This window comes from Dromiciops gliroides, chromosome 1 (assembly GCF_019393635.1).
Source record: "Dromiciops gliroides isolate mDroGli1 chromosome 1, mDroGli1.pri, whole genome shotgun sequence".
NCBI lineage: Eukaryota > Metazoa > Chordata > Mammalia > Microbiotheria > Microbiotheriidae > Dromiciops > Dromiciops gliroides.
In genome coordinates, this window is record NC_057861.1 from 64918091 (window position 1) to 64945133 (window position 27043).

The following is a 27043-nucleotide window of genomic DNA, read 5'->3' on the forward strand; positions in this document are numbered from 1 at the left end:
CCAGCACTGGAGTCAGGAGGACCTGAGTTCAAATCCGGCCTCAGACACTTAACACTTACTAGCTGTGTGACCCTGGGCAAGTCACTTAACCCCAATTGCTCACTAAAAAAAAAGAAAGAAAGAAGAAGTGAGTGGCACTCAATCTGACCTGGAGAGCAAAGCCCAAATGGGATTTTCTCTTGTCCTATTCCAGACACTGTCTCTGTTGCCCATAAAGCAAGCAACTCGATATGGAGAACTAGTGGTATACAGGAAAAGTATCTGGCCTCCGAGAAAGAGTTATCAATCTATTCTGGCAGCCATGTTACACAACTTTTCAGACCATCCCAGTGCCTCCTGGGCATTCTCAGAATGAGAATTCCACAGTAAGGCAGTCATATATGTCTTTCTTTTCACTGCTAAAAGAGAGTGTTTGGGAACAATCATCAGACTCGGGGAAACCTTACTGGGGAACAGGCCAAAGTATGATTTTAGAATTTAAAATAACTTCCCACTTACAGACTTTCATCTGTTTCTAACAGAGGCTGGAAAACCCCATGTCTTAGCACCATAAAGATCTGGGAGCTACAGGAATCTATTCCAAATTCTTTCATAAAGAACTAGAGTCTTATACCTGGGTTGGGCTGAAGGTACTCGATGGTTCTGGCCAATACCTCTGCCACAGCCTTGCTGGTGACATCCACTTTCTATAAAGAGAATAAAATACGTGAGTTCTTAAAACCCACCTCCATCACAAATCATTAGGGGACAATAACTTCCCAGCATAGCTCTATCCACAGCTTCCTTTACCTTCTCCATTTCTTTGAAGTCATCGTCAAGCTTGGTCCCTTCAGCACCTCCAACCTTTTCACTGACCAGCTAGAGGGAAGAAATGAAAAAAGAATGAAGTTAGCAGTTAGAACCAGAAATATCTGAAGGAAAATGTAAGAACAAATCAGATGCAAAAAGTGGTATGGTCTCATATATTTCCGGCTACAACCTTAAAGGGCAGCTCAACTTTAAGTGAAAGAAAAGGGGCTATGTGACTTTGGATAAGACATATGAAATGATTCCAATTGTACCTTGTGGAGACAGAACAGATAATGATAGACGGTAAGGTAGAGCCAAAGACAGTGAGATCCTGGAGGGTGACAACTTTTTCCTGACACCGAAACCGCACATAATGCCATTTGGCTTTGCGTGCCTGACCACGTGAAGGGGATCAAGGACAACGGGATCCTGTTGCACCTGTTAAAGTAGGGCACTGCCACACAAATCAAGGAAAGAATAAAATATCACTCAAAGCAAAGACAAAACCAATAATGGCCTGTGTATGGGCCTTAACTCCATTGGGGCCAACATTAAAGAGCTTACGAGACAGGGGGTAGCGTTAAATACTACAAGACTAAAAGACCATTTCCAGCCACTAAGAATACTAGAAGTTTTCAACATTTTTGAATCAAAGAATATTTCTCAAAATATCTATTAGCCACACCTGGGTATATCTACACTCACATACACTTAATAAAAACTATCAGGGAGGGGGTGTGTGGGGAGGATATGATTTGGAGACAAAAGAATTGGGGGGGAAAAACAACTTTCATACAAAAACTTAAAATAACTGAATGGATCATGACCATTTCTATACTTAAAAGGAAAGAGGAAACCTTGGCTCTAAGTCCAGCTCTAACGCAGCTCTATACTGGGCAGCTCTACAACCTTGGCCACAGTTTTCCTACCTGTAAAATGAGAGAATTGGACTAGATGATTTTTAAGAGCACTTTAGCTACAAAAACCACATGACTACAAATATAGTTCTAGTTGCACAGTTCTATAAACTGTGCTCTTGTAGGTAATTTTAAGTGGAGTAACTCAGGTTTTAGATGTTATTTCTGCAATTGTCATTTTTTAAAAAACGTCAAAGAATTTATGAATTAGAAGGCATTTTCAAAGATATCTAGTCCCAACCTAAGACCCACCCCTTTTCTAACAATTTCTCTGCCTGTTCTAGAAAACATGCTTAAGACAACAACCCTTTTTGGCTCTGAAACTCCGACCTCTGAAGTCCTCTCTTTCTTCCAGTGATAAGTGTCTCATGTAGCCTAATATATTTAGAAGGGCTCCAGGCAAGTGTCATTTTACTCTGTGGCAACCCTGATAGCTAGCTGACAAATATTCTTCTCAATACCCCCACTTTCTATTTTGTAACCATAATCAAATCAATCCTTCCATTGCTACTGTTCAGTGTGTATCAATGACTCCACTCACTATCCCTATAATCAAAATACCCTCCCAGGTCACTACTTCCTTATATTGGCTTGGTGCACCTATGAGCAACCAATAGTTTTCCAATTGTTTAGATCTGACTTTATCTTGTGAAAAATGTTTTGTAATAGAGTTCGTATGACTCCTGGGTTTGTCTTGGAAGGTAGACTCCCAAGTATTTTATATCGTTTACAGTTATTGTAAATGGAATTTCTCTATCTCTTGCTCCTGGACATTCCTGGTAATTATAATAGAAATGTATATGATTTATGTGGGTTTATTTTATATCCTGAAACTTTCCTAAAGTTATTAATTATTTCGAATAGTTTAGCTGATTCTCTAGGACTCTCTATACCATCATATCATCAGCAAAGAATAAGAGTTTTATTTCCTCCTTGCCTATTCTAATTCCTTCAATTTCTTTTTCTTCTTTTATTGCTATAGCCAACATTTTTAGTAAAATATTGAATAATATTTGATGATAATGGGCATCCTTGCTTTACCCCACATTGTATAGGGAAGCCTTCTAGATTATCCCCATTATAAATGCTTACTGATGGTTTTAGATAGATACTACTTTTATCATTTTAAGAAGCAAGCTTTATTTATTACTGAATTACAACCAGGTGGCTAACTAGTGAAAAACAATAGCCCCACTGCTATACCTAACCTACTCTGTGCACTGTTCAAAATCAACCACAAAATTTCCTCTTAAATACAAATTTGTGGCACCGGCCCTGGAGTCAGGAGTACCTGAGTTCAAATCCGGCCTCAGACACTTAACACTAGCTGTGTGACCCTGGGCAAGTCACTTAACCCCAATTGCCTCACTAAAAAACCCAACAACAACAAAAAAAAACCCCAAATGTGTGGAGAAGTATAAAAAACAAAAAAACAAAACCCAAACACCTCCTTCCAATTCTGAATAGAAAGTCAGGGAAGAAGTAGATTTATGTTTTAAGCAAAAATACCATTATTATCCACTCTTTTGTGATATAAGGAAGGGGCTTTTGAAAGAACAGATGATCTCAAGTCTGGGGCATGGAGACACAGAGGAACATGAAATGTCATCTGGGAACTGCTCAGAAAGTGTGATGGGTTCATTTGCAGACTGTTTAATTTGGGGGTATTAGGATGAGATGTCCTAGAAAAAAGGAAGGGTGTCCCTCTTTACCTACCAATTAACCATGTCCTTGGGTGGGCTAGCAGAGGAGTCAACATACCTTCTGCCTATGTTATACCTCTAATGGTTGGCTATTGGGCCTTTCCCAGAGTTGTGAGAAAACTTTTATAAACCTCAATGCCCTATAGAAACATGAGCTACTATATATCCTGGTTTTGTGCTAGGAAACATGGAAGGTTCAGAGATATAAAGAGACAGTCCTGGTTCCCACTGTTCATAAACATGGCACGTTATAGTAATAATAGCTAGCATTTAAGTAATGTTTTAAATATTTAATTTAACATTTAAATAATATTTTTTGCAAACCCCTTTATGTAAATTTTCTCATTTGATCCTAATAATAACTCTCTGAGGTAGGTGCTGTTATTATCTTCATTTTACAGAAGGTGATGGAAGCTGAAAGAAGGTAGTGACTTGTTTAGGCTCTCACAGTTAATGAGCATCTGAGGAAGGAGTTGAATTAAAATTTTCTGGACTCAATAAAAGGCAAATGCATCTTTCTATGAACGAAATGTGACAAATGTTGTAGGAATTTGAAGAAGAATGAAATCCCACTGTGCTAAGGAGCTCAGAGAATGCTACCCAGAAGGTCAGATGAGCTATCTCTTAAAGGATAGAAAAGAATTAGGCAGAAAGGAGGGGAGGTTGTGAGCAAAAGCATAAGAGAAACAGAAGCAGGAACTACTAACAGGAAACCTATGGGTTACTATCGTGAATTTCATATCAGGCCCCTGTGAAGAGATTATGCTTTGATGGTAGCAACAATTTTGCTTTTGTCTCTGTGTCTCCAATGTGCCTAATACAAGGTAGATCCTTAACATTTATTTAATTGAATGCATGAATTACTATCTTCACTTTACAAAGAGGAATACCTAAGCTCAGAGGTGAAGTAATCTATCTAGAGATAACAAAGCTAATGGACTCCAAGATGCTCCCCCCCCCAGATGTATTGCTCCTTAATAAATGTTTACTAGCTGTCAGACTCTAAGCACCCTCCCAGCAAAAACATTAGTCCCAGTGAGGAAATACTTACACTACCATGATATCCTCCCCTAGTTCATACAAACCTCAGTGAAATAGAGCCAAGAGGTAGAAAGAATAGGGAAGTGACCTTTTAAAAATTACTGCTAACTTTCTGTCAAATAAATCAAATGAACTTAGGAGAACCTAGGCAGGCTGGAATTTCCCTTTGATTTAATTATGTAGTTTCACTTCTTTTGGCTATGGTGAAAAAGGAATTTCCACGTGGACTAGCTGAGTTATTAAGCACCTGAAAGGCAATAGGAATCTTTTGACACTCTGGGAGGAAGACTGAAATGGACAGTGCTCAAAAGTCCTTGTCTTCCTAAGATCTAGGCCCTGGCTAAGTGCCAGAGGATGAAACCATGTCTGACAGATAGGAAGAAGCCATCTTCCTTTCTGCAGGCTCCACCTGAGTGGTAGAGATGCTGCTAAAGAGCCACTCCTTTATATTTTTCTCTGCTGTATCTGCTGAATTTAGTTATAAAGGAAAGAATACTGAATTTGGAATCTGAAGTCTGACATCTGGATGCCAGTTTTGCCTTTCACTAGCCATGTGAGCTTAGGCAAATCACTTACCAGCTCTGGACTTCAGTTTTCTCCTCTATAAAATAAGGGTTTCCCTAAATAATGTCAATGGCCCCTCTAGCTCTAACCTCAAGAATCTTATGAAGTGCATTCTGCACCTCTGTTAACACATTTCCTAAGGGTCACCAGGCTTATCCAAACCACAGACCCAGACATGGCTCTCATTATTAACAGAGTAAGATGGATTTTTCTTTGCTGAATGAATCTTATACGCCTCTCATCACCACGTGATTCAACCCATACATCAAATCAAGAGGTCAAGATTGATCCAGAATAAAGATCTAGCATCACAAAGGTAAATCAGATGAGTAACTATAAACCGATTATCCTGCAGACCCGTGACAAGCACCATGCTAGAAAACATTCTCTCAAGCCCCCAAAATCTAAGGCAGAGGCGCACAGCTGTAGGCCTTGTGTGGAGCCCAGCTCCACATGAGTCATCAGTAGGCAGAATAATGGCAGCCATTGTGAAATGAACTGAAATGTAAATACATTTGATAAAGCATCTGCCACCCACCTCTCCCCACCCCAGGAATAAACACTGAAGCAGATTCTTAAGTGGTAAATCCTTGAAGAATTTAAGAGTCCTAAAAATATGCAGACCTATGGAAAGGTTCCTAGAAATCACCTAATCAATATTTTAATCTTATAGGTAAAGGAAATGAGGCCCAGGATCCCCAGTCTGTCCTAGAATTTGTTCTTTGGTAAAAGACCCAACAATACCTTGTTGCTTACAGGATAAGATACAAATCTTTAGCTTAGCCCTTGAGGCCTACCACAATCTGGCTTCCTTATTATTTCATGATATTCCTCTTCCTACACTCTCCATTATTGTCAAATACGACTATTTGCTATTGTCCAAATATGACATGCAATCTCCTGCCACCACTGATTCTTGAAAGCCATCTTCTTCCATACTTTAAGTAGACTTCTTTTTCCTTCAAGGCTCAGTTCAGATGCCATTGCATATGTGCATCCTTCCCTGATCCCAGATCTAAGTCTGGGGACAGTATCTAGGGACACCAAAATGGTATTGCAAAAAGCTTCTGTTTCATTTCCTTCTAGACATTATTTTCAATGTTTTCTTTTTTTTGTTTGTTTGTTTTGTTTTGTTTTGTGGGGCAATGAGGGTTAAGTGACTTGCCATGGGTCACACAGCTAGTGTCAAGTGTCTGAGGCTGGATTTGAATTCAGGTTCTCCTGAATCCAAGGCCAGTGCTTTATCCACTCACCTAGCTTCCCTTTTCAATGTTTTCTAAAGCACTTTTATCTGCATCTGAACTATAGCCCTAATCACTTTGCTTAACTACAATCACGCATCTCTAGTTGCCTACTGGTCATTCCAAAATGGATTCATTCGGGGCAGCTAGGTGGCGCACTGGATAAAGCACCGGCCCTGGATTCAGGAGTTCCTGAATTCAAATCCGGCCTCAGACACTTGACACTTACTAGCTGTGTGACCCTGGGCAAGTCACTTAACCCCCATTGCCCCGCAAAAAAAAAAAAAAAAGGATTCATTCATCTTAATCTCAACATAACAGAACACAATCTCTTTCCAAAACTATCTTAGCTTCACTATTTCACTGAAGACACTATCATCCTTCCAGATCATCCCACTTTGCAACCTCAAAGCTATAGTCTTGGACTCCTCACTTTTCCTCATCCCATATAACTACAAATTATATCATCTAAACCCCACTGGGTTATCTCAACAAGGCTACTTCCTAACTGATCCATCCACCTCACCACGGAGGCTGTTCTTTTCTTTTCTCAAGTCTTGATTCATACTTTACTGAGAAAATTGAAGTCATTCTTTCTTCTCATTTTAAAACCCAGTGACATCATTTCCCAGCAACTCTTCCTTTATTCAGTTTCTCATGGCACCACTTCTCTTTGCCAAGGTCAAACCCTCTACAAGTGCCTTTGATCCCACACCTTCTGGCTTTCTCTAGCAAATTGTACTTATCACCATCCCAGCTCCCTAATTTTCCTCTGCCTATCTGGCTGCTTTGGCAGTAGTAAATATGTCTTTTTTTTTTCTTTTTCTTTCTTTTTTTTTTCCAGTGAGGCAATTGGGGTTAAGTGACTTGCCCAGGGTCACACAGCTAGTAAGTGTTAAGTGTCTGAGGCTGGATTTGAACTCAGGTCCTCGCCAGTGCTCTATCCACTGTGCCACCTAGCTGCCCCCTCCCTAATTTTCAAAGTCCTTTTTTAGTTCTTTCTTCGTTACTACAAACACATCCAAAAATCTCCTTCCTCATTAAAAAATCCTAACCCCAACAACTCTGAGGTACCACCTTACACCTATCCAATTGACTAATATGACAGAAAAGGAAAATGATAAATATTGGAGAGGATGTCTGGGATACTAATGCACTGTTAGTAGAATTGTGGATCAATCCAACCATTCTAGAGAGCAATTTGAAACTATGCCAAAAGGAAATCAAACTGTGCATACCCTTTAATCCAGAAATACCACTAGTAGGTCTTTATAGCAAAGAGATTATAAAAGAAGAAAAGGATCTATACTTTAAAAAAATATTTATAGCAGCTCTTTTTGTGGTGGCAAAGAATTGGAAATTGAAGGGATACCCATCTTTTGGGGAATGGCTGAACAAGTTGTGGCATATACATGTAATGAATACTGTTGTGCTATAAGAAATGACAAACAGTTGGATTTCAGAAAAACCTGGGAAGACTTACATGAAATGATACAAAATGAAGTGAACAGAACCAGGAGAACATTGTACACAGTAAAAGCAACACTGTATGATGGTCAACTTTAATTGACTTAGCTTTTCTCAGCAATCCAATGATCCAAGACAATTCCAAAATCCTTTGGAATGTTTTACATAATGATGAAAAATGCTAATCACATCCAGAGAAAGAACTGAAAGAGTTTGAATGTGGATCAAAGCATACTATTTTTTGTGTGTATTTTTTCCTTTTGTTCAGTTTCTTCTTTTACAACATGACAAAAATGTTTTACATGATTGCATATCTATAACCCATATCAAATTGCTTACCATCCTGGGGGCAGGGAGAGGGAGAAAATGTGGAACTCAAAATCTTTTTAAATGAATGTTAAAATCTGTCTTTACATGTACCTGGAAAAAATAAAACACCATTAAAAAAAAGAAAATATACTCACCCATAGAAGTATTATATCCTATTATTCTTAATTTTCTCAAAATCCTTGAAAAAATTGTCTACACTTGTTGCCTTTTTCTCCCTACTAACTTCTTTTTGTGTGTTTGTGTGGGGGGGGGGGCAATGGGGGTTAAGTGACTTGCCCAGGGTCACACAACTAGTAAGTGTCAAGTCTCTGAGGCCGGATTTGAACTCAGGTCCTCCTGAATCCAGGGCCGGTGCTTTATCCACTGCGCCACCTAGCCACCCCCCCTACTAACTTCTAATATCTCTGTAATCTGGCTTCTGACTTCATCATTCAATCAAAACTGCTCTCTTCAAAATTATGAGTGGGGCAGCTAGGTGGCACAGTGGATAGAGCACCAGCCCTGGATTCAGGAGTACCTGAATCCAAATCCAGCCTCAGACACTTAACACTTACTAGCTGTGTGACCCTGGGCAAGTCACTTAACCCCAACTGCCTCACACAAAAAGACCAAAGACCAAAACCAAAACCAAAATTATGAGTGATCTTTTAAATTGCCAAATCTAATGGACTTTCCTCAATTTTCATCTTTCTTGACCTCTCCAAAGCATTTGACAATATGACACTATTGATTACCCTTCTCCTCCTAGATCCTCTTTGGGTTTTCATCATATTCCTTCTTTCTTGATTTTCTCTCCTGTCTGACCACTTACTCAACCTCATTATCTGGTTCATTATCGATATGCCACTCCTAACTATGGATGTATATGTAGTTTTTTGTCCTTGGCAGCCTCCTCTCTCCCTCTCTCCCAACCCCCTCCCCCTTCCCCGCCTTGTCCCATGGATTCAATAATTCTCTCTATGCCTATGACTTTCAGATTTATATGTCCAGCCCTATTATCTCACCCGAGATCTAGTTCCAAATCACTAACCACTTATTGGACATTTCAAATTGCTTCCCTCTACCTCCACCTCTATAAAGTTACCTTGTGAATGCTCTATATTTGAGTGTGTGTGTGTGTGTGTGTGTGTGTGTGTGTGTGTATCTTTCTCAAACACCATGCTCCATCTCTCTCTCCATTTTAATGTAAGCCACCTAAGAACAGGGATTGATTCATCCACTGTAGTTGTATTCCCAGTGCCTAGCTCAGTGCCTGGCATAGAGTAGGCTCTTCTTCTTTTTTTAAAATAAGAATAAACATTTTTATTTAAAGTTTTGAGTTCCAAATTCTATCCTTCCTTCTCCCCCTCCCTGAGGCTGTAAGCAAACATGTGCAATTATGTAAAACATTACCGTTTTAGTCATTTTGTATAAGAAAACTTGAATAAAAGAAAAAAAATGAAAAAAATAGCATGCTTCAGTCTGTGTTCAATCAATATCATTCTTTCTTTGGAGGTGGGTGGCATGTTTCATCATTAGTCCTTTGGGATTGTCTTGGATCATTGTATTGTTGAGAATAGTTAAGTCTTTCACAGTTTTTCAAACAACATTGTTCTCTCTGTGCACAAAATTTTCCAGGTTCTGCTCATTTCACTATACATCATTTCATACATGTCTTTCCAGGCCTCTCAGAAATCATCTTGCTTGTCATTTCTTATAGAACAATAATATTCCATCCCCATCATATATCACAGCTTGTTCAGTCATTTCCTAATTGATGTGCATTCCTTTGATTTCCAATTCTTAGCCACCATAAAAACAGCTACTATAAATATTTTTGTACAGATAAGTCTTTTTCTCTTCTGGGGGGGATGTCTTTGGGATATAAACCTAGCACAGGTATTGCTGGATCAAAGGGTATGCAGAGTTTGATAGCCCTTTGGGCATAGTTCCAAATTGTACAGTAGGTGCTTAATAGCTACTCAGTTGAATAAATGTCTGTTGAACTCTCCCTTTTACTCTTCCAGATACAATTTTATATTATACTTATCTATGTACATGTCATATTCTCCCTAATAGAATATAAGCCCCTTGATTGCAGAGATTACTATTTTCTTTTTTTTAAATAATAAACATTTTTATTTATACTTGTGGGTTCCAATTTTGATCCATCTTTCCCTCCCTCCCCACCCCACTCCCTGAGGTGGCAAACAATCAGATATGGGTTATACACGTATGATTATGTAAAACATTACCATATTTGTCTTTTTCTTTAAGAAAACTTGAGTAAAAGAAAAAAATGAAAGTGAAAAATAACATGCTTCAGTTTGTTCCATCAATATCAGTTCATTCTTTGGAGGTGGATAATATGTTTCATCAATAGCCCTTTGGGATTGTCTTGGATCATTGTATTGTTGTGAATAGTTAAGTCATTCATAATTCTTCATTGAACAATATTGTTGTCTCTGTGTAGAATTTTCTCTTGATTCTGCTCACTTCACAATACATTATCTCATACATATCTTTCCAGGCCTTTCTGAAGTCATCCTGCTTGTCATTTCTTACAGCACAATAATATTCCATCACCATCATATACCACAGCTTGTTTAGCCATTCCCCAAATGATGGGTATTCCTTTGATTTCCAATTCTTAGCCACCACAAAAAAGAGCTGCTATGAAAGATATCTTTTTGGGGATGTCTTTGGGATATAAACCTAGCAGTGGTATTTCTGGATCAAAAGGGTATGCACAATTCTACAACCCTTTGGGCATAGTTCCAAATTGCTCTCCAGAATGGTTGGATCTTTTCACAACTCCACTAACAGTGAATTAGCGTCCCAGCTTTCCACATTCCTTCCAACATCCAATATTTTCCATTTTTGTTATATTTGCCATTCTGATAGGTGATACATCAGAGTTGTTTTAATTTGCATTTTTCTAATCAATAATGATCTAGAGCATTTTTTCATATGAGTATAGATAGCTTTGATTTCTTTGTCTGAAAACTGTTCATATCCTTTGACCATTTATTAATTGGGGAATGACTTGTATTTTTATAAATTTGACATAGTTCTCTATATCTTTGAGATACAGGCCTTTATCAGAGATATTTGTTTCAAAAATTCTTTCCCAGTTTTTTACTTCCCTTGTAATCTTGGTTACATTAGTTTTGTTTATGCAAAAAGGGAATACTATTTTTCATTCTTTTATTCCCTCATGCCTACTACTGTCTGGGTAGCTAGGTCACACAGTGAATAGAGCACCTGGCCAGGAGTCAGGAAGACCTGAGTTCAAATTTGACCTCAGATATTTACTAGTTCTATCACTACTTATGGGCAAGTCACTTAACCCTGTTTGCCTCAGTTTCCTTATCTGTAAAATGAGCTGAAGGAGGAAATGGAAAACCACTCTAGTATCTTTGCCAAGAAAACCACAAATAGGGTCAATGAAAAGTTGGATACGATGGCAAAACAACAACTAGTATCTTGCACAAAGGAAGTACTTGCATGTGTGTTGAACTGGATTTTGATCATTTTGTTCCTAGATGAAAGGTCCCTCTAATTGCCTAAGGATAGAATACAGCATCTTCTCTAATCTAATTCAATAAACACCTAAATTAAATAATGTATTAAACACCTCTGTGCAAGGCACTGAGTTAGATGTTATCTAATAGAGAATAGCAGTTTGAGAAGAAATGGTGGCCAAGGTAATCTGCAGTAAGCACAGCATTCAAAGAATCATAAAATATCACATCTGGGAGGGAGCTCAAGCATTAGTATGGTATGACCCATAACTGAGTAGAGAACAGGGATCCCCCTCTGTAAGTTTCCTGTTAGTCAGTAAATCACTGGTCTAGATCTAATATGACAGGAAAGGATTTGAATAACATTTGGATAGAAAGGTTTAAATAGAATTTCTTATCCTAGGAAGTCCTTAAGGAATGCTAAAAGGGCTCCTGGACTACAGAAACTTGTCTTTCTTAATCATTGAACCTTGTATGTATGTGCAGTTAAAACTTTTCAGAGAGAAAGTTTGGATCTTTCAAAAATGTCATTTCTTTGCCATAAAGGGGAGGAGGGGTTTCAAAATAAAGAGGAATTCTTGCTGCAGACCTGGGATCATATAAGAGAAATGAATGGGGGCAGAGGGGGAAAAAAAAAACACAATGAGAACGAGCTTTGTTCTCAGAGAAATACTAATTCCACCCCTTAAGAAGCTACAAGTTGCTGTAAATGAAGCACAAGTTGAGGTAAGGCACCAAGGGGGAAATGGTAGCTTAACCTGTGGCATGGTGTTCATGAGCTGACTTCAGGCCAACAGCCTAATTTCTGCCAGAAGAAGCAATAAATAATCTCTGCTCTGCAGGAAGATGAGGGAGGATAGAGCAAATCAGAAGATTGGGAGGAGATAGAAGCAGCTCAGTCTGAAAATCCTTTTTGAGCTCTGTCCCCATTTTTTCTTCTACCTCTCTCAATTGATTTTTTTTTTTTAGTGAGGCAATTGGGGTTAAGTGACTTGCCCAGGGTCACACAGCTAGTAAGTGTTAAGTGTCTGAGGCCGGATTTGAACTCAGGTACTCCTGGCTCTAGGGCTGGTGCTCTATCCACTGCATCATCTAGCTGCCTCTTCAATTGATTTTTTAAATGCTTTTTGAGCTCTTCCAAGAAGGCTTTTTCTTCTTCAGACCAATTCATCTTCCCTCTTGAGGCTTCACAACGTAGGCAATTTGAGAGTACTGTCCTCATCTGAGTTTGTTTGCCTCTTCCCTGTTGACACAGAAACTCTCAATGGTATGAACTCTTTTTTGTTTCTTACTCATATTGCAGCTTTTTTTTTTTTAAGTTGAGGTCTGCTCTGGGGGCACCAGGGTCCCTGTTTTAAGCTTCTTGTGCTGGGGTATAGGGGCCGTGTCACTGGTTTTCTACACTGAGGCTTCTATGGCTTGTGTATTTCTCACTGCCCTGGGCTTGCTCCTGGCATGCTGGGATGGTCAGGCCTGGTCACGCCTGTCCTGTGAGCAGCCCTCTAGCTGGCAGCCTGCCCTCTCGGCTGGTGCCAGTGGGTTTCACAACTGGCCTGCTGCGCCACCAGCTTGTTGAGCCAGGATCCAGGGGCCTCAGTTGCTCGGCTGTGGCTGCGGTGCGCTGTGCCTCCCTTTTGTTGGAGTGAGACTGACCTTTCCTAAAGTCTTCTAAATTATCTCTGGTTGGAAGACTGTGTCTCTCTGTCTCTTTGCAGGTTCTGTAGTTTCAGAATCCGTCCAGAGGCTTAATTTAATGTTCTTTTTGAGGGAACTGAAGGAGAGCTCAGGCAACTCAGTGGCTTCTCTCCGCCATCTTGGCTCCACCTCAAAGCAGCTCAGTCTGACAGTTCCCTAGATCGCTACCTACCACAACAAGAGGCTAAGATAACAAGGCAGATTAAAGAGAAATAAATGAAGCATCCTTATCAGTGGGAATACAGATGAAGGGAGCAGATGTAAGAAGTATTACAGAGGGGCAGCTAGGTGGCACAGTGGATAGAGCACCAGCCCTGGAGTCAGGAGTACCTGAGTTCAAATCCGGACTCAGACACTTAACACTTCCTAGTTGTGTGACCCTGGGCAAGTCACTTAACCCCAATTGCCTCACTAAAAAACCCAAAAAAACCCCAAGAAGTATTACAGAGGTATAATTGATGGAGGTAATTGATTGGATGAAAGAATAAATTTTTCCTTCAAAAAGCCATCTCTCTTCTGAACATTCCTTTCTCAGTCAAGGGCACAGCTATCCTTCCAGTCACCCAGGCTCATAACCACACTGTCACCCCTGACCCTTCACTTGATATAATCTAATCAATAGCCATATCTTGTCATTTCTTCCTCTACAATATCTCTTTCATCCATCCCCTTCTCTCTACTCATACAACTACTATCCTGGTTCAGGTTCTCATCACCTCTTGACTGGACTATTGGAAACCTAATTTGTCCCCTGACTTCAAAAGTCTTGCCCCATGCCCATTTATCCTCCACACAGTTGCCAAGCAAACAAGCAATTTATTAAATACTTATTCTGGGTCAGGCACTGTGCTAAGCACTTTACATATATATTTTCTCAATGAATTCTCACAACAATTCCTGAGATACAGGCTGTTATAATCCTCATTTCATAGTTGAAGGAAAATTAAGGAAACAAAAGGGCTTAATACGTTTTATTCAATTTAACTGATTGCACTAATATTCTGCATACATTATTAATGCATAGTGATGGACAGATCACTGGCCTCAGGGTCAGGAAGACTTGGGCTTAAATCCCTCCTCTCACATCTACTTACTATGTGACTATGGGCAAATCCTTTAACCTTCCTAAGCCTTTCAGTTTTCACATGAGTAAAATGGGGTAACAATCCTTGTAGCACCTACTACACAGGGATGGCTTAAGGTTCAAATGAGACAAGACATAAGTAAAACACTTGGCAAATTTTAATGCACTCTAAAAATGTCAGTAATTATACTGTAAGCTTCATGAGAGTAATGATATTTCAAACTTTGTTTCATCCCACTGTAAATAGTAGATATTTGGGGCAGCTAGGTGGCGCAGTGGATAAAGCACCGGCCCTGGATTCCAGGACTACCTGAGTTCAAATCCAGCCTCAGACACTTGACACTTACTAGCTGTGTGACCCTGGGCAAGTCACTTAACCCCCATTGCCCCCCAAAATAAATAAATAATAAAATTTAAAAATCGTAGATATTTAATAAATATTGAATTAAATTTCCATAACACATTCTCTTTGCAGTAGCACATAATTAGAAACTAATCTAAATAAGGTCTTTATATAATAACCTTCTGGAAAACCATGTCTACCATGTTGCTGCTCAGTTAATATTTGTTGATTAATAGAATTCAGATAAGACCAAAACCTTCCCTCTCCTGGCTCAAACAAGTTTTCATTTTAGTTTTTTTGAGGAGAGGCTGGAAGGCATAAGGTGGATGGAACACACACACACACACACACACACACACACACACTTGATTTCATGCAGGCAGGGTAAGTAAATGAGCACTAATACTAAACTGATTCAGGGGCTTGTCAAAAAAAAAAAAAAAAGAAGCTTAAGGGCAGCTAGATGGCACAGTGGATAAAGCACCGGCCCTGGATTCAGGAGTACCTGAGTTCAAATCCGGCCTCAGACACTTGACACTTACTAGCTGTGTGACCCTGGGCAAGTCACTTAACCCCCACTGCCTCACCAAAAAAAAAAAAAGTTCTAGTTGGTTGGCACTGACAGCTTGCTGGGGCTTTCCAATTGTGCCAAGGAAGCAATTATGCAGGACGGGTGGGCAAAAGCAAATGCTTTTTGGATCCCAGATACTTCAGGCAAATTTTAACATACTCCAGGGAAAGAACAACATGTGAGACTAGGAAGCCAAAACAGAATGCCAGTTAACTATCAACCAACCAATAAACATTTATTTAGCATCTGCTCTGTGCCAGGAACTGTACTAAATGCTAGGAATACAAAAGACATTCCCTGCCCTCAAGGAGCTCATAATCTAATGGAGGAGATAACAAGGAAACAAATATGTACAAACAAGCTATATATAGGAGAAATAGGAAATAAGAGAGAGAAGGCACCAGAATTAAGAGGCATTGGAAAAGGCTTCCTATAGAAGATGGTATTTCAGTTGGGACTTGAGGGAAACCAGGAGGTAGAGATGAAGGGGGAGAACATTCCAGTCATGGAAGACAACCAAAGAAAATGTCCAGAGCCAAGAGATGGGATGTCTTATTCACAGAAGAGCAAGCAGGCCAGTGTCACTAGATCAAAGAGTATGTAGCAGGGAGTAAGGTGTGAGACGATTGGGGGGGGGGGGAGGGGGGACACTAGCTTACAAAGGACTATAAATGGCAACAGATTTTGTATCTGATCCTGGAGGCAACAGGGAACCAATGGAATTTCCTTTGTAGAAGGATGACATAGTTGGACCTACGCTCTAGGAAAATCACTTTGGTGGCTGAATGGAGGATGAATCGAAGAGGGCAGACTTGAAGCAGGCTATTGCAGGGGTCTAGGCATGAGAGGGTTAGATCACGAACTGGAGTGGTAGCAGTGTCAAGAGGAGAGAAGTAGGCATATTCAAGAGATGTTGCAAAGAAAGGTGTAATCAATAGGTCTTGGCAACAGACTAGATATGGAAAGAGAGGGAGTTTGAGAGATTATAAGGGGGGCAGCTAGGTGGCATAGTAGATAAAACGCCGGCCCTGGATTCAGGAAGACACGAGTTCAAATCTAGCCTCAGACACTAGACACTTACTAGCTCTGTGACCCTGGTCAAGTCACTTAACCCCCATTGCCCCACAAAAAAGAGAGAGAGAGAGAGAGAGAGAGAGAGAGAGAGAGAGAGAGAGATTATGAGGATAACACCTAGGTTATGAGCTCTGAAGGACTGGGAGGATGGTCTTGCCCTTTATAGTAATAGGGAAGGTAGCTGTGCTTGTCAGCCAATGCCCTGGACTTAAAATCCTAGAATATCAGGGCTGGAGGAATCTTAGAACATAGAATATCAGAGCAAGAAGGAACCTGATAATTCAATGAAGTCAGAGGACCTGCATCCAAATTAGGGATCTGCCACTTACTGCCCAAGTGACCATGGACAAGTCACTTAACCTCAATTTCTCCCTCTGCAAAACAAGAGGACGAGATTAGACAATATTTAGGGTCTTTTTAAGCTCCAAATCCATGATCCTATGGACTTAAAATATAACTCCCAATGTTAGGGCTGGAAAGACTAGTTAGTGTCTTCAGCTATGCCTAGAACAATGCATTCATTGCTGCCCCATTAATATTTGCTGATTATGAAAAAAATGATTATGATGCTTAGGTTAGGCTAGTTCCTTGTCCTTGTCATTTTCCAACGAACAAAACACAAAAGTGGCAAAACATGTCTGTCATAGAATGGAGACTTCTAGACCCTTCACCTTAAACTGATCATTGCTTCTTTGGCTAAATTTCTATTTTTAATAGATAAGGCACCAAATCTCTTTGATTTTTTTACTTCATAATACCACACACGAGCATCTCCCTTCTTTTCACATTTCCTTGGTTATCACATTAATCCAGATCTTCACCATATTTTGATGAGCCTGAACTACAATGATAATGTGAGTCATAAGGAGGGAATGCAACAATCATTTTGGAGGAAAGAGCTGTTAGGAAGCACTCTGAATTCACTGAAGTCATGATATGATTTTGTGAGAAGCCAATGTCCTTAACTTGCCTATCTCTTTAAAAGGCATGGAAAAGAACTAAAAACAGAGAATACCCATCAACTGGGGAATGGGTGAACAAGTTATAGTGTATGAGTGTGATGGAATACTACTGTGCTACAAGAAATGAAGAAGAGGATGGTTTCAGAGAAACCTGGGAAAATTTGAATAAACTAATGAAGAGCAAAGTAAAAGAACCAGGAGACAATTTATACAATAATGACAATATTGTAAAGACAAATAACTTTGATAGACTTGGAAACTCCCCAAGCAACACAATAAGCAACCACAATTCCAAAGGGCTCATGATGAAATTATGCTACCTACCTCCTGAGAGAGAAGCAATGGATTCAGTGTGCAGATTAAGACATATATATCTGGACATGGCCAGTGAGGGAATTGGCTTACTTTCTCAAGGTGGGGATAGAAGAGGGGAATAAGGGAAAAAGGAAGGGAATGAAGGCATATCTTAATGAAAATAAAATTAAAATTTTAACTTTAAAAAAGCATGCAATCTTTGCTTCCAGTGGCTAAGTTTTATTAATGTTTAAATAGTGATTCTATAATCTTGTGATCTAAGAGCCTACTGATCTTGATTTGCACTTGGGCTAAGGGCCAAGTTTTCATTTACCACCATCTGATGATCAAGGTCCACAACAGTTATCTAGTCACAAATCCTGATCATCAGTACCATTTTAGGTTTTCCTATCATTCTATACTTGGCCATTATAGCTATATAGTATCCCTTTTTAAAAAAAATAATAACACATTTATATAGTACTTTAAGGTTTGCAAAGGGCTTTTTCCTTACAACTACATGATGAGGTAGGTTTGTATAAGAGTTACATTTCCATTCAGCATGCAACAGAAAAAGGAATTATTTTTTCTAAATGTAAAATTCCAAAGTCTTGTGAAGTCCCTTGCAATGATCACAGCATCTTAGATTTGGAGGTAGAAAGGCCCATAGAGATGAGGTTGTCTAAGCCAAGTCCCCCATTTTATAGATGAGGAGACTATGGCAGCTAGGTCGCACAGTGGATAAAACACCGGCCCTGGAGCCAAGAGGACCTGAGTTCAAATCTCACCTCAGACACTTACTAGCTGTGTGACCCTGGGCAAGTCACCTTAACCCCAATTGCCTTAAACATACAGGGCTATTTTCAGTCATCCTGATGTATATCTTGCCACTGGACCCCGATGGCTCTGGAGGAGAGAATGAGGCTGGTGACCTTGTACAGCCCTCCCTCACGTAAATCCAATTCAATGCAAGTCATGACATCACCTTGATGTCATGGTCCTCTTTGAGAACAAAAGACAAACAACAATAACAGATGAGGAAACTGGGGCCCCGAGAAGCGAAGGGCCACACACGAGGTCACACAGCTAATGAACATCAGGATCATTAGTGGAACTCTACTCCTAAATCCAGTACTCTTTGAGGTCATCCATGACCTCATGACAAGACCTCTGACTCCTAATCTAGGACTCTTAAAAAAAAGCCTATGGGGCAGCTAGGTGGCACAGTGGATAGAGCACCGGCCCTGGATTCAGGAGGACCTGAGTTCAAATCTGGCCTCAGGCACTTGACACTTACTAGCTGTGTGACCCTGGGCAAGTCACTTAACCCCCATTGCCCCGCAAAAAAAAAAAAAATCCTACAATATATTCCAGGGCATCCTTGTCATTCTCTCTTTTAAAAAAAATTAAATTATGAATTTAATCCCTATCCCTATCATGAAATTAACAATCACAAGCATTTCCAATATGAAGAAAAGAAAAAAATAGTATATGAAACTATAATCTTTCTATTACGTGCAACTTGGATTTTAAAAAAAAGGGATAATGACTGGAACTCTCAAGTGAGAAAACTCCCTCTACCAGTGCAAATTGGCACCTTTTCTGCAACTTACAGCATCAGAGAGTTGCCTTGAGCAGAAGTGTCAAACTCACTGAGGTCTGTAAAACTCTGGAGAAGTGAAGAGGAAATACATTAAAATGTAATTGGGCAATGTTTAACAAAGTAAGTAAAAATACAATACAACATAGATATTGTTAATTTGTGTTTCTATTTCAGTTTGGCAACCAGGATAACAAAGTATGTGGCAGAAGTTAGGACTTGACCAGTTCTTGTCTTTCTGACTAGCTCTCTATCCACTAGGCCACATTATCTTAACAACACAGATTATATTTAAGAAGATAGCACCTATTCTCCTTGTTTGTCCCTTTCTAAACTTCTTTTTGTTCTTTTTATTTGGGTGTAATTTTAATGTTTCATTGGAAGGCTTTTTTTTTTTTCATCACCTCACCTTCCCACAATTTTATCTCTTACCTCCCCCTCCCAAAAAGCTCTCTTTTGTAACCAATAAGGAGTCCAACAAACAAAATCACCCCACTGGTCACATTTAAAATGTGTTTCTTCTTTACCTCAAGTCCAAGAGGTGGTAAGAATGCTTCATCCTTAATCTTCTACAGTCATGACTGCTCATGACACTGATCAGGGCCTGTCTTTGCTTTTGTAGTCAGTCAGCAATCATTTATTAAGTACTCACTATGTGTCAAGCATTGTGTTAAACTTTGGGCATACAAATACAAGCAAAAAGAATCTTTCCTCAAAGAGCTTACTTACATTCTAATGAGGAAAATGACTTATAAAAAGAAGCGGAGAGGTGGAGGGCAGGGCAGGGGGAACATGATGGAGAAGTCCAGGCATGGAAAAAAAGTGATGGCTGGCCTGGATACTCTCCTTAACTGAAGGTTCTGGGAGGAGTCCTCTTATCAGGAGTGGTAAATATACTTGAAGCATCTAGAATAGTGCTTGATACATATTCTGCCTTAATAAATGCCTTTTCACTCCATTCATTCATTCATTCGTTCATTTGTTCGTTCATGCTTTCATTCATTCGTTCTTAAACCATTTTCATGTTATGTGGCCAAAGCCCTTAGGACTCTATCATACTTCAATACTTCAGTGGATTTATGATCTCATCAACAGAACAGATCACAATTCATCCATGCCTTTTCATTTTGTACATTCCTATTTATCTTATTCCACAGATTCTTTAGAGGAAGAAAAAGAAGAAAAAAGAGGCAAAACATTTTCCTAGAGTATTCAGACTGACAGGATAAGAGTGACCAGGGATAGCTCCTTAGAAATGATGAGCACAGCTGTTAGTGTGAGCCATCTTATAAAGATGAACAAAACAATCCCTTATCCTACAGAATGAGATAACTTTAACAGAAGGGTTTGTAATTGAATCATCTCAACAAGAAACTGAATCAATACAACACAGAAAATAGATGGGCCAATCTGTAGGCTAAATGACCTGAGTTGACAGTTTGCTTTGATGGATTAAGAGATTTTTAAGGAGAGGAAAATCAAGGCTCTGGTAGGGAAATAAGGTCGGGGAGACAGTCTTGTACTGTCATGTACTGTACATGCTCACCAATACCACCAGCACAGGAAGTATTGGGCCAATCTGTAGGCTAAATGACCTGAGTTGACAGTTTGCTTTGATGGATTAAGAGATTTTTAAGGAGAGGAAAATCAAGGCTCTGGTAGGGAAATAAGGTCGGGGAGACAGTCTTGTACTGTCATGTACTGTACATGCTCACCAATACCACCAGCACAGGAAGTATATTTCTACAAAAAAGACTTGTAAATCAAATGACTGCTGAACTTTCAAACCCTGATGAATCAGAACCAAATCAACTTCTTTAATCTTAGAAAACTAGCTTAACTTAACCTGCTGACTAAAGGCAATGTCAATCCATAGGGCAGAGACTTTATGCTTCAATACATATCAGCAGTGCTGGCTGAAGGAAATGTCATCGTGCTTTTTTAAGTCATAGATCACAGATTTAGGGTTAAACAGGACCTTTGAGTCCATCTGGTCTGACTCCATTTTTATAGATGAGAAAACTGAGACATAGAAAGGTTAAGTGACATGCCTGAGGTCACACGGGTAGTAAGCCCATGGGGCAGGATCTAAAGCCAGGTTCTCAACAGAGCAAGTGCTCTTTTGATTATGAATCACAGTCAAATGAATTTTGTGCATGTCCTCCATAATTCTGGGAAATGCTAGATCTTTTCCCGGCAAGTATTCTTACTACCTAAGATAATAAAAAGGCTATACTCTTATTAATCAATGTTATCCTTTTCCCCTTTTGAAATGTGAGAATCATTAATTTGATTTTCCTATAATATCCCTTAAAGATCAGCTACTTCTTTCTTATAGGAAGTGTATCCTGATTCCCACAATTGCAGGATCACTGGGATCACTTTGTATATATTTAAATTTAGCTTTCTGTGTACACATATGTGCTATTTCCCCCAACAACAGTAATTAAAATAATAATAACCAGCATTTATATATGACTTTAAAGTTTGCAAATTACTTTACATGTTAACTCATTTGATACTCACAACAACCTTGTGAAGTAGATACTATTATTATTATACCCATTTTATAGATAAGGAAACTGAGGCTGAGAGAAGTTAAGTTACTTGGTCAAGGTCACACAGCTAAGAAGCATCTAAACCAGAATCTGAAATCAGGTCTTGCTGACTTCAAGTCCAGCCACACAGTACCATCTAATTCCTTCAGGGCAGGGATTATTCTGCTTTTGTCTTTCTATCTCCTGTGCCTAGTAGAATAAGTACACAGAACAAACACATATATGCTTGTGGAATGAGTATGTGATGATTAAAATATGAGACATAGTGTGAGATTTAAAATTGGATACAAGAGCATTAAACTCCCCTTTAAACTTTCCCTTATATATCTCCTTATATATCTCTTCTTTTCACTTACCTGAAAGAAGCCTCTGAGCTTTAGTTAGAGCTTTTATTGTTTGGGAATTAATTTGCCAACAAAACAAGGTGATGTTGATTAGAGAGATAGGAAAGTAGAAATACAAATAAATAGTCTTAGATCTAAGCTTAGTCTATATTCCGCAAAGAACTCATCAAAAATCCCAAAGCCACCTCTGAGGCTGAGAACCCAGTCAAGCATGTGCTGTTACAGAGGACCAGGCCAATCACCAAGGACCATGCTGTCAAACTTGAGTCAGCGTGTGTGTGTGTGTGTGTGTGTGTGTGTGTGTGTGTGTGTGTGTGTGTGTGTGTGTGTGTGCAGAGCAAGTGAGTGGGCAAGGAGAAAGAAAGGCATCACTTCCATGGATCTCTCCTTGCCTTTAAGCTCACACCCCCGAAGTGGAGTGCTTAGCAGACGCATGGGCAGTTCATCACGGTCTCCTCCCTGAAAGGGTGGTCCTTCAAAAACTGGTCCTTCATCCACATGTACAAAAATATTTATAGCTGCTCTTTACGTGGTAGCAAGGAATTGGAAGTTGAGGGGGTGCCCATCAATTGGGGAATGGCTGGACAAGTTGTGGTATAGGAATACAATGGAATACTATTGTGCTGTAAGAAATGATGAGCAGGAAGAGTTTAGAGAAACCTGGAGGGTCTTACGTGAGCTGATGATGAGTGAGATGAGCAGAACCAGAAGAACATTGTACACAGTATCATCAACATTGAGTGTTGACCTACTGTGATGGACTATATTCTTCTCACCAATGCAATGGTACAGAAGAGTTCCAGGGAACTCATGATAGAAGAGGGTCTCCAAATCCAAGAAAAAAAAAGAAAGAAAGAACTGTGGAGTATAGATGCTGATTGAACCATATTATTTCTTTTGTTTTGGGTGCTGTTGTTTTTTTTTCTATTTTGAGGTTTTGCATCACTGCTCTGATTTTTTCTCTTGTAACAGGATTAATGCAGAAATAGGATTAATGTTATTATGTGTATATATATCTATATCTATATGTATATGTATAGAGATATATAGATATAACCTATATCAGATTACCTGCTGTCTAGGGGAGGGGGGAGGGAGGGGAGGGAGAAAAATCTGAAATTGTAAAGCATGTATAAACAAAAGTTGAGAACTATCTTTACATGTAACGGAAAAAATAAAATACTTCATACATTAAAAAAAAAAAAAAACTGGTCCTTCAGTTATCCTAACCAACTGTTAAAAGCTTTCACTTTTTACCACAATAGTTTCTAGGTAATTTGATCATTTTATTAATAGGACAGCAGGTTATTTAAAAAAGGTCTATTGGCCATCTCCTTCAGACCAAAGACCCCTAATGGTGGTGGGGTCTCAGTTCATATACCCGTCAAACTATAGATCATGTAGATCTTTACATGTAACTGGAAAATACTTTTAGGATTTTTTTTTAAGTTCATCACATAGCAATCAAATCTAATTGGCTAACAACAATAAAATCTAATTGGTTGACATGATTGGAGGTGAGTTAAATGAAAATGAAGCCCAAGGATACTCAACATGACATGAGAGAAAGAATTTAAGACCCCTTGCCCAAAATAGTTTCCATCAAGGTGTGGTTGTGCAGACCAAAGTCCTTCGGCTATCTAGACAAAAAGATCTGTCTCCACACATGTCTCCTTTGTAAGCTTGGTTTGGGCTTGACCCAGATGAAAAGACTTGATGGAATCTCTCAAAGAGAACTAGCCTTTGAGTGTGTGTATGGGGAAGGGGAAGGACTAAGAAAGAAGAGGAAATAGGGGCAGCTAGGTGGCTCAGTGGATAAAGCACTGGCCCTGGATTCAGGAGGACCTGAGTTCAAATCCAGCCTCAGACACTTGGCACTTACTAGCTATGTGACCCATGGCAAGTCACTTAACCCTCATTGCCCCGCAAATTAAAAAAAGAAAGAAAGAAAGAAGGGGAAATCACTGGGTCCAAAAATATTATTAATTATTATTTCTCCTAAAATTTACTGGGTTTTAAGTTTTTTATATTGTTGAAAATCTATTTTTTCTTTCAGAAACCTGTTTATTCCTATAATTTGCTCATTTATTTTATTAGGATTGGATCTTAACTTTATGGATGTATCAATAAGTTTTGACTCAGACTTTTATCTGAAATACTCAATGCAAAGAAAAATAATAAATCAGGAAAATCTCTCACAAATCTTGAAGCAAAAATATGAAACGTTAGATCATTGCCAAGAAAAAATCTGAGGGGCTAGAAATACTTCTTGAGGATTTTTCAGAAATCTGATTCAGTTACTAGGGGAATAACTGAATTAAGAATGCTAAAATGGTTTCTCATCAGAAGGAAAGCCTCATTTTCACTGTCATAGGGAATAAATCCTGTGAGAGAAATATTATGTTTGAAATAAAGAAGTGATCAATAACATTACTGGTTTTGATACCAATTCAGCCTTTCAGAATGTTCCAGCTCCTTCAAGGCATAAAGGATTGCAGGGACCAAAGAAAATCTTTAATCTGGAAATATGTTGGGAAGACATTTAAGAAAGATGAATCAGAGGACCACTGTAGTAGAGCTAGACTGCTAACCTGAAACAAATCTGATCCCAAAGTGGGATTATAGAAGTCTTCCAGTCCCTGCAGTGCCAACGATTTGTGTTACTTCTCAGGCTACTGTGAAATTTCTGGCCACACACAAATGCATTTCAGAACTTCTGGGCTCCTAGCACTTCTAGCCTGAAGAGAGAATTTCTCATTTGGCATAAGATGTCATTTGGTATCTGGAAGGCGCTGAGCTGAATAAATGTCACTTGAAATCACAGGTGTCACTCCTCTCCCTTGGCTACTCTTCAAATATGCAACAAAACTCCTCACCCAATCTCTTCCAAATAATCACTTGTCCAAACAAATCCAAATGCTTCCAGATTGACACAGCAGAGAAATGGAATCAAAGTGGAAATGGACTATCAGAAAAAAATTAGAGAAAAAATATAGAGATGATAAATGGAAAAGATTACTTAGTAAGAAGATTGAAGAACTGGAAGATTTACTGCACTCAAATTAAGAATGGAAGCACAGGCTTTGTGTTAAAGACATGAATATTCCTGTGAACACACAATTGATAGAGTATTAATGCATGGAGGCCAGAAATCCTATCGGTATGGACAATGAAAAAATTACTTCAATATGTTGCCAGTTGGCTAAAAAAAGAATGTTAAAATCAGAGTAGATTTGTTTCTTTTTACCATCTCATTATCTAACACTGTAAAGATGCTGCGTATCTCCCTCAAGCCTCCTCCCCCTACACCTCTCATCTATTGTACTTGTCTGAAGGAAGAAACTTAGCAAAACAGAGAGTGCAATGGAGTTGCAATGGAAAAACCTGGTTCAAGTCCCAGCTTATCCACTTGCTCTATGTGTGACCATGGGTAACTGACTTTTCCTTTGGGTGCCTCAGTTTCCTCTTCTGTTAAATAAAACTTCAGTGCTCTATTATTCTCTTGCTCTTAAACCCTGACAGATCCTCCACAATCACTTATTATGTTTGAAGTTTTTAAATTGTATAACAAACAGATCTCCACCCAGACCAAATGCTCTCTTTGCCTGGATTATCTTTCCCTTTCTCCCGGAGCAGGGATGAACCAAAACACTGGCACCTGTGATTCAGCAGGCATAGGAGGAGGATACCATATTGGGGGGAGGGGGGAGAGAAGGAACCTCTTCAGCTAAAGAGGAAGAAGGAAAAATTCTTAGGGAAAAGGGATAAACCAGAAAAGGTCAATTCCTGAAGGTTATGGGTGGCTCATATCTTTTCCTTCTTGTCACCAACCATGAACTTGACTTGGGGCAGGAGGTGGAAGGGGCATTGCCTGAGGTACTTCTGTGGAAGGGGAAGTGCTTTTCTCAGCTCCTGGGTCAGCATTCTTCAAGGAGAGTGATGACAAGTAACTCATATAGTACACATAGCTTGCATGATGGCAGTGGAAGGGGAGAGGGCAGGTCATGTGCTGAAACTTCCTGGGTGTATAGCTTCACAAAAGTATTTTTAATGTGTGCTATGTCTGCAAGCTGACAACAGGAATCAGTTCTTAAATATTTAATAAATATTTAAGGTCCCTGTTCTTACAGGGTTACAGTTTAGCAGGAAAGATAATCTATGTACAAAAATAGCATAAAGTAGAAGTGAAAATGTACAAAGAGAGGTACAAGAAAAGTCTAGAGGGGTTTTAAGCAGAGAGATATTATTTCTGGCTGGGAGGAAAAGGAAATGCTTCATAGAAGAAGCGATATTTGACCATGGTCTTTAAGGAAGTGGAGGGGGAACAACAGAACTTGGATGGAGGATATGGGGGAAGAAAATTACTCTAGATCATTGATTCTTAAAAGTGAGATCTGTGAACTTGTTGGGGTTTTTTTTGTTGGTGGTAGGGGTTTTTTTTGGGGGGGCAGGGCAATGAGGTGTTAAGGGCTAAAATTCTAGCTAAACTGTCTAAAATATCTAATGAGTGGTCGCCAATAAATTATAAGCTTTAGCAAGAGTTAGACTTTTAAGCATTTATTAAGGAAAACAAGAATTTGGTAAAGAGAGAGAGAAAGGCCTAAATTTCTATCTATTAAAGGGAGAGCACATTTTTAGCTCCCTTCTCCGCCAGCGTCCCCAGGAAAGAGCCCGAGACCGAGCGCCAGTCTCTTCCTTCCTCCTCCCACTAGTCCGCGTCACTTCCTGATGCCAAAGAAAAGACTCCTGGTCTTGCCCTCAAAGACCTTCGCTTCATGGGTGGAACTCTTCTACAGTAAGTCTCCAGCAGGTGGCGTTATTCCAATCGTTACAGAGGGTTAAGTGACTTGCCCCAGGTCACTAGTAAGTGTCAAGTGTCTGAAGTCATATTTGAACTCAGGTCCTCCTGAATCCAGGGCCAGTGCTTTATCCACTGCTCCACCAAGCTGCCTCCTTGTGAACT

At 39.4% G+C, this 27043-nt stretch overlaps 1 protein-coding gene across 1 annotated transcript in view; it reads right to left on the reverse strand.

The window, feature by feature from the left end:
• Nucleotides 1–27043, reverse strand: part of SH3GL1 (SH3 domain containing GRB2 like 1, endophilin A2) — a 94340-nt gene that overhangs the window by 17602 nt on the left and 49695 nt on the right. The window contains 2 exon segments of the mRNA XM_043976407.1: nucleotides 614–686; nucleotides 790–858. Coding sequence (XP_043832342.1) covers nucleotides 614–686; nucleotides 790–858 — 142 coding nt within the window.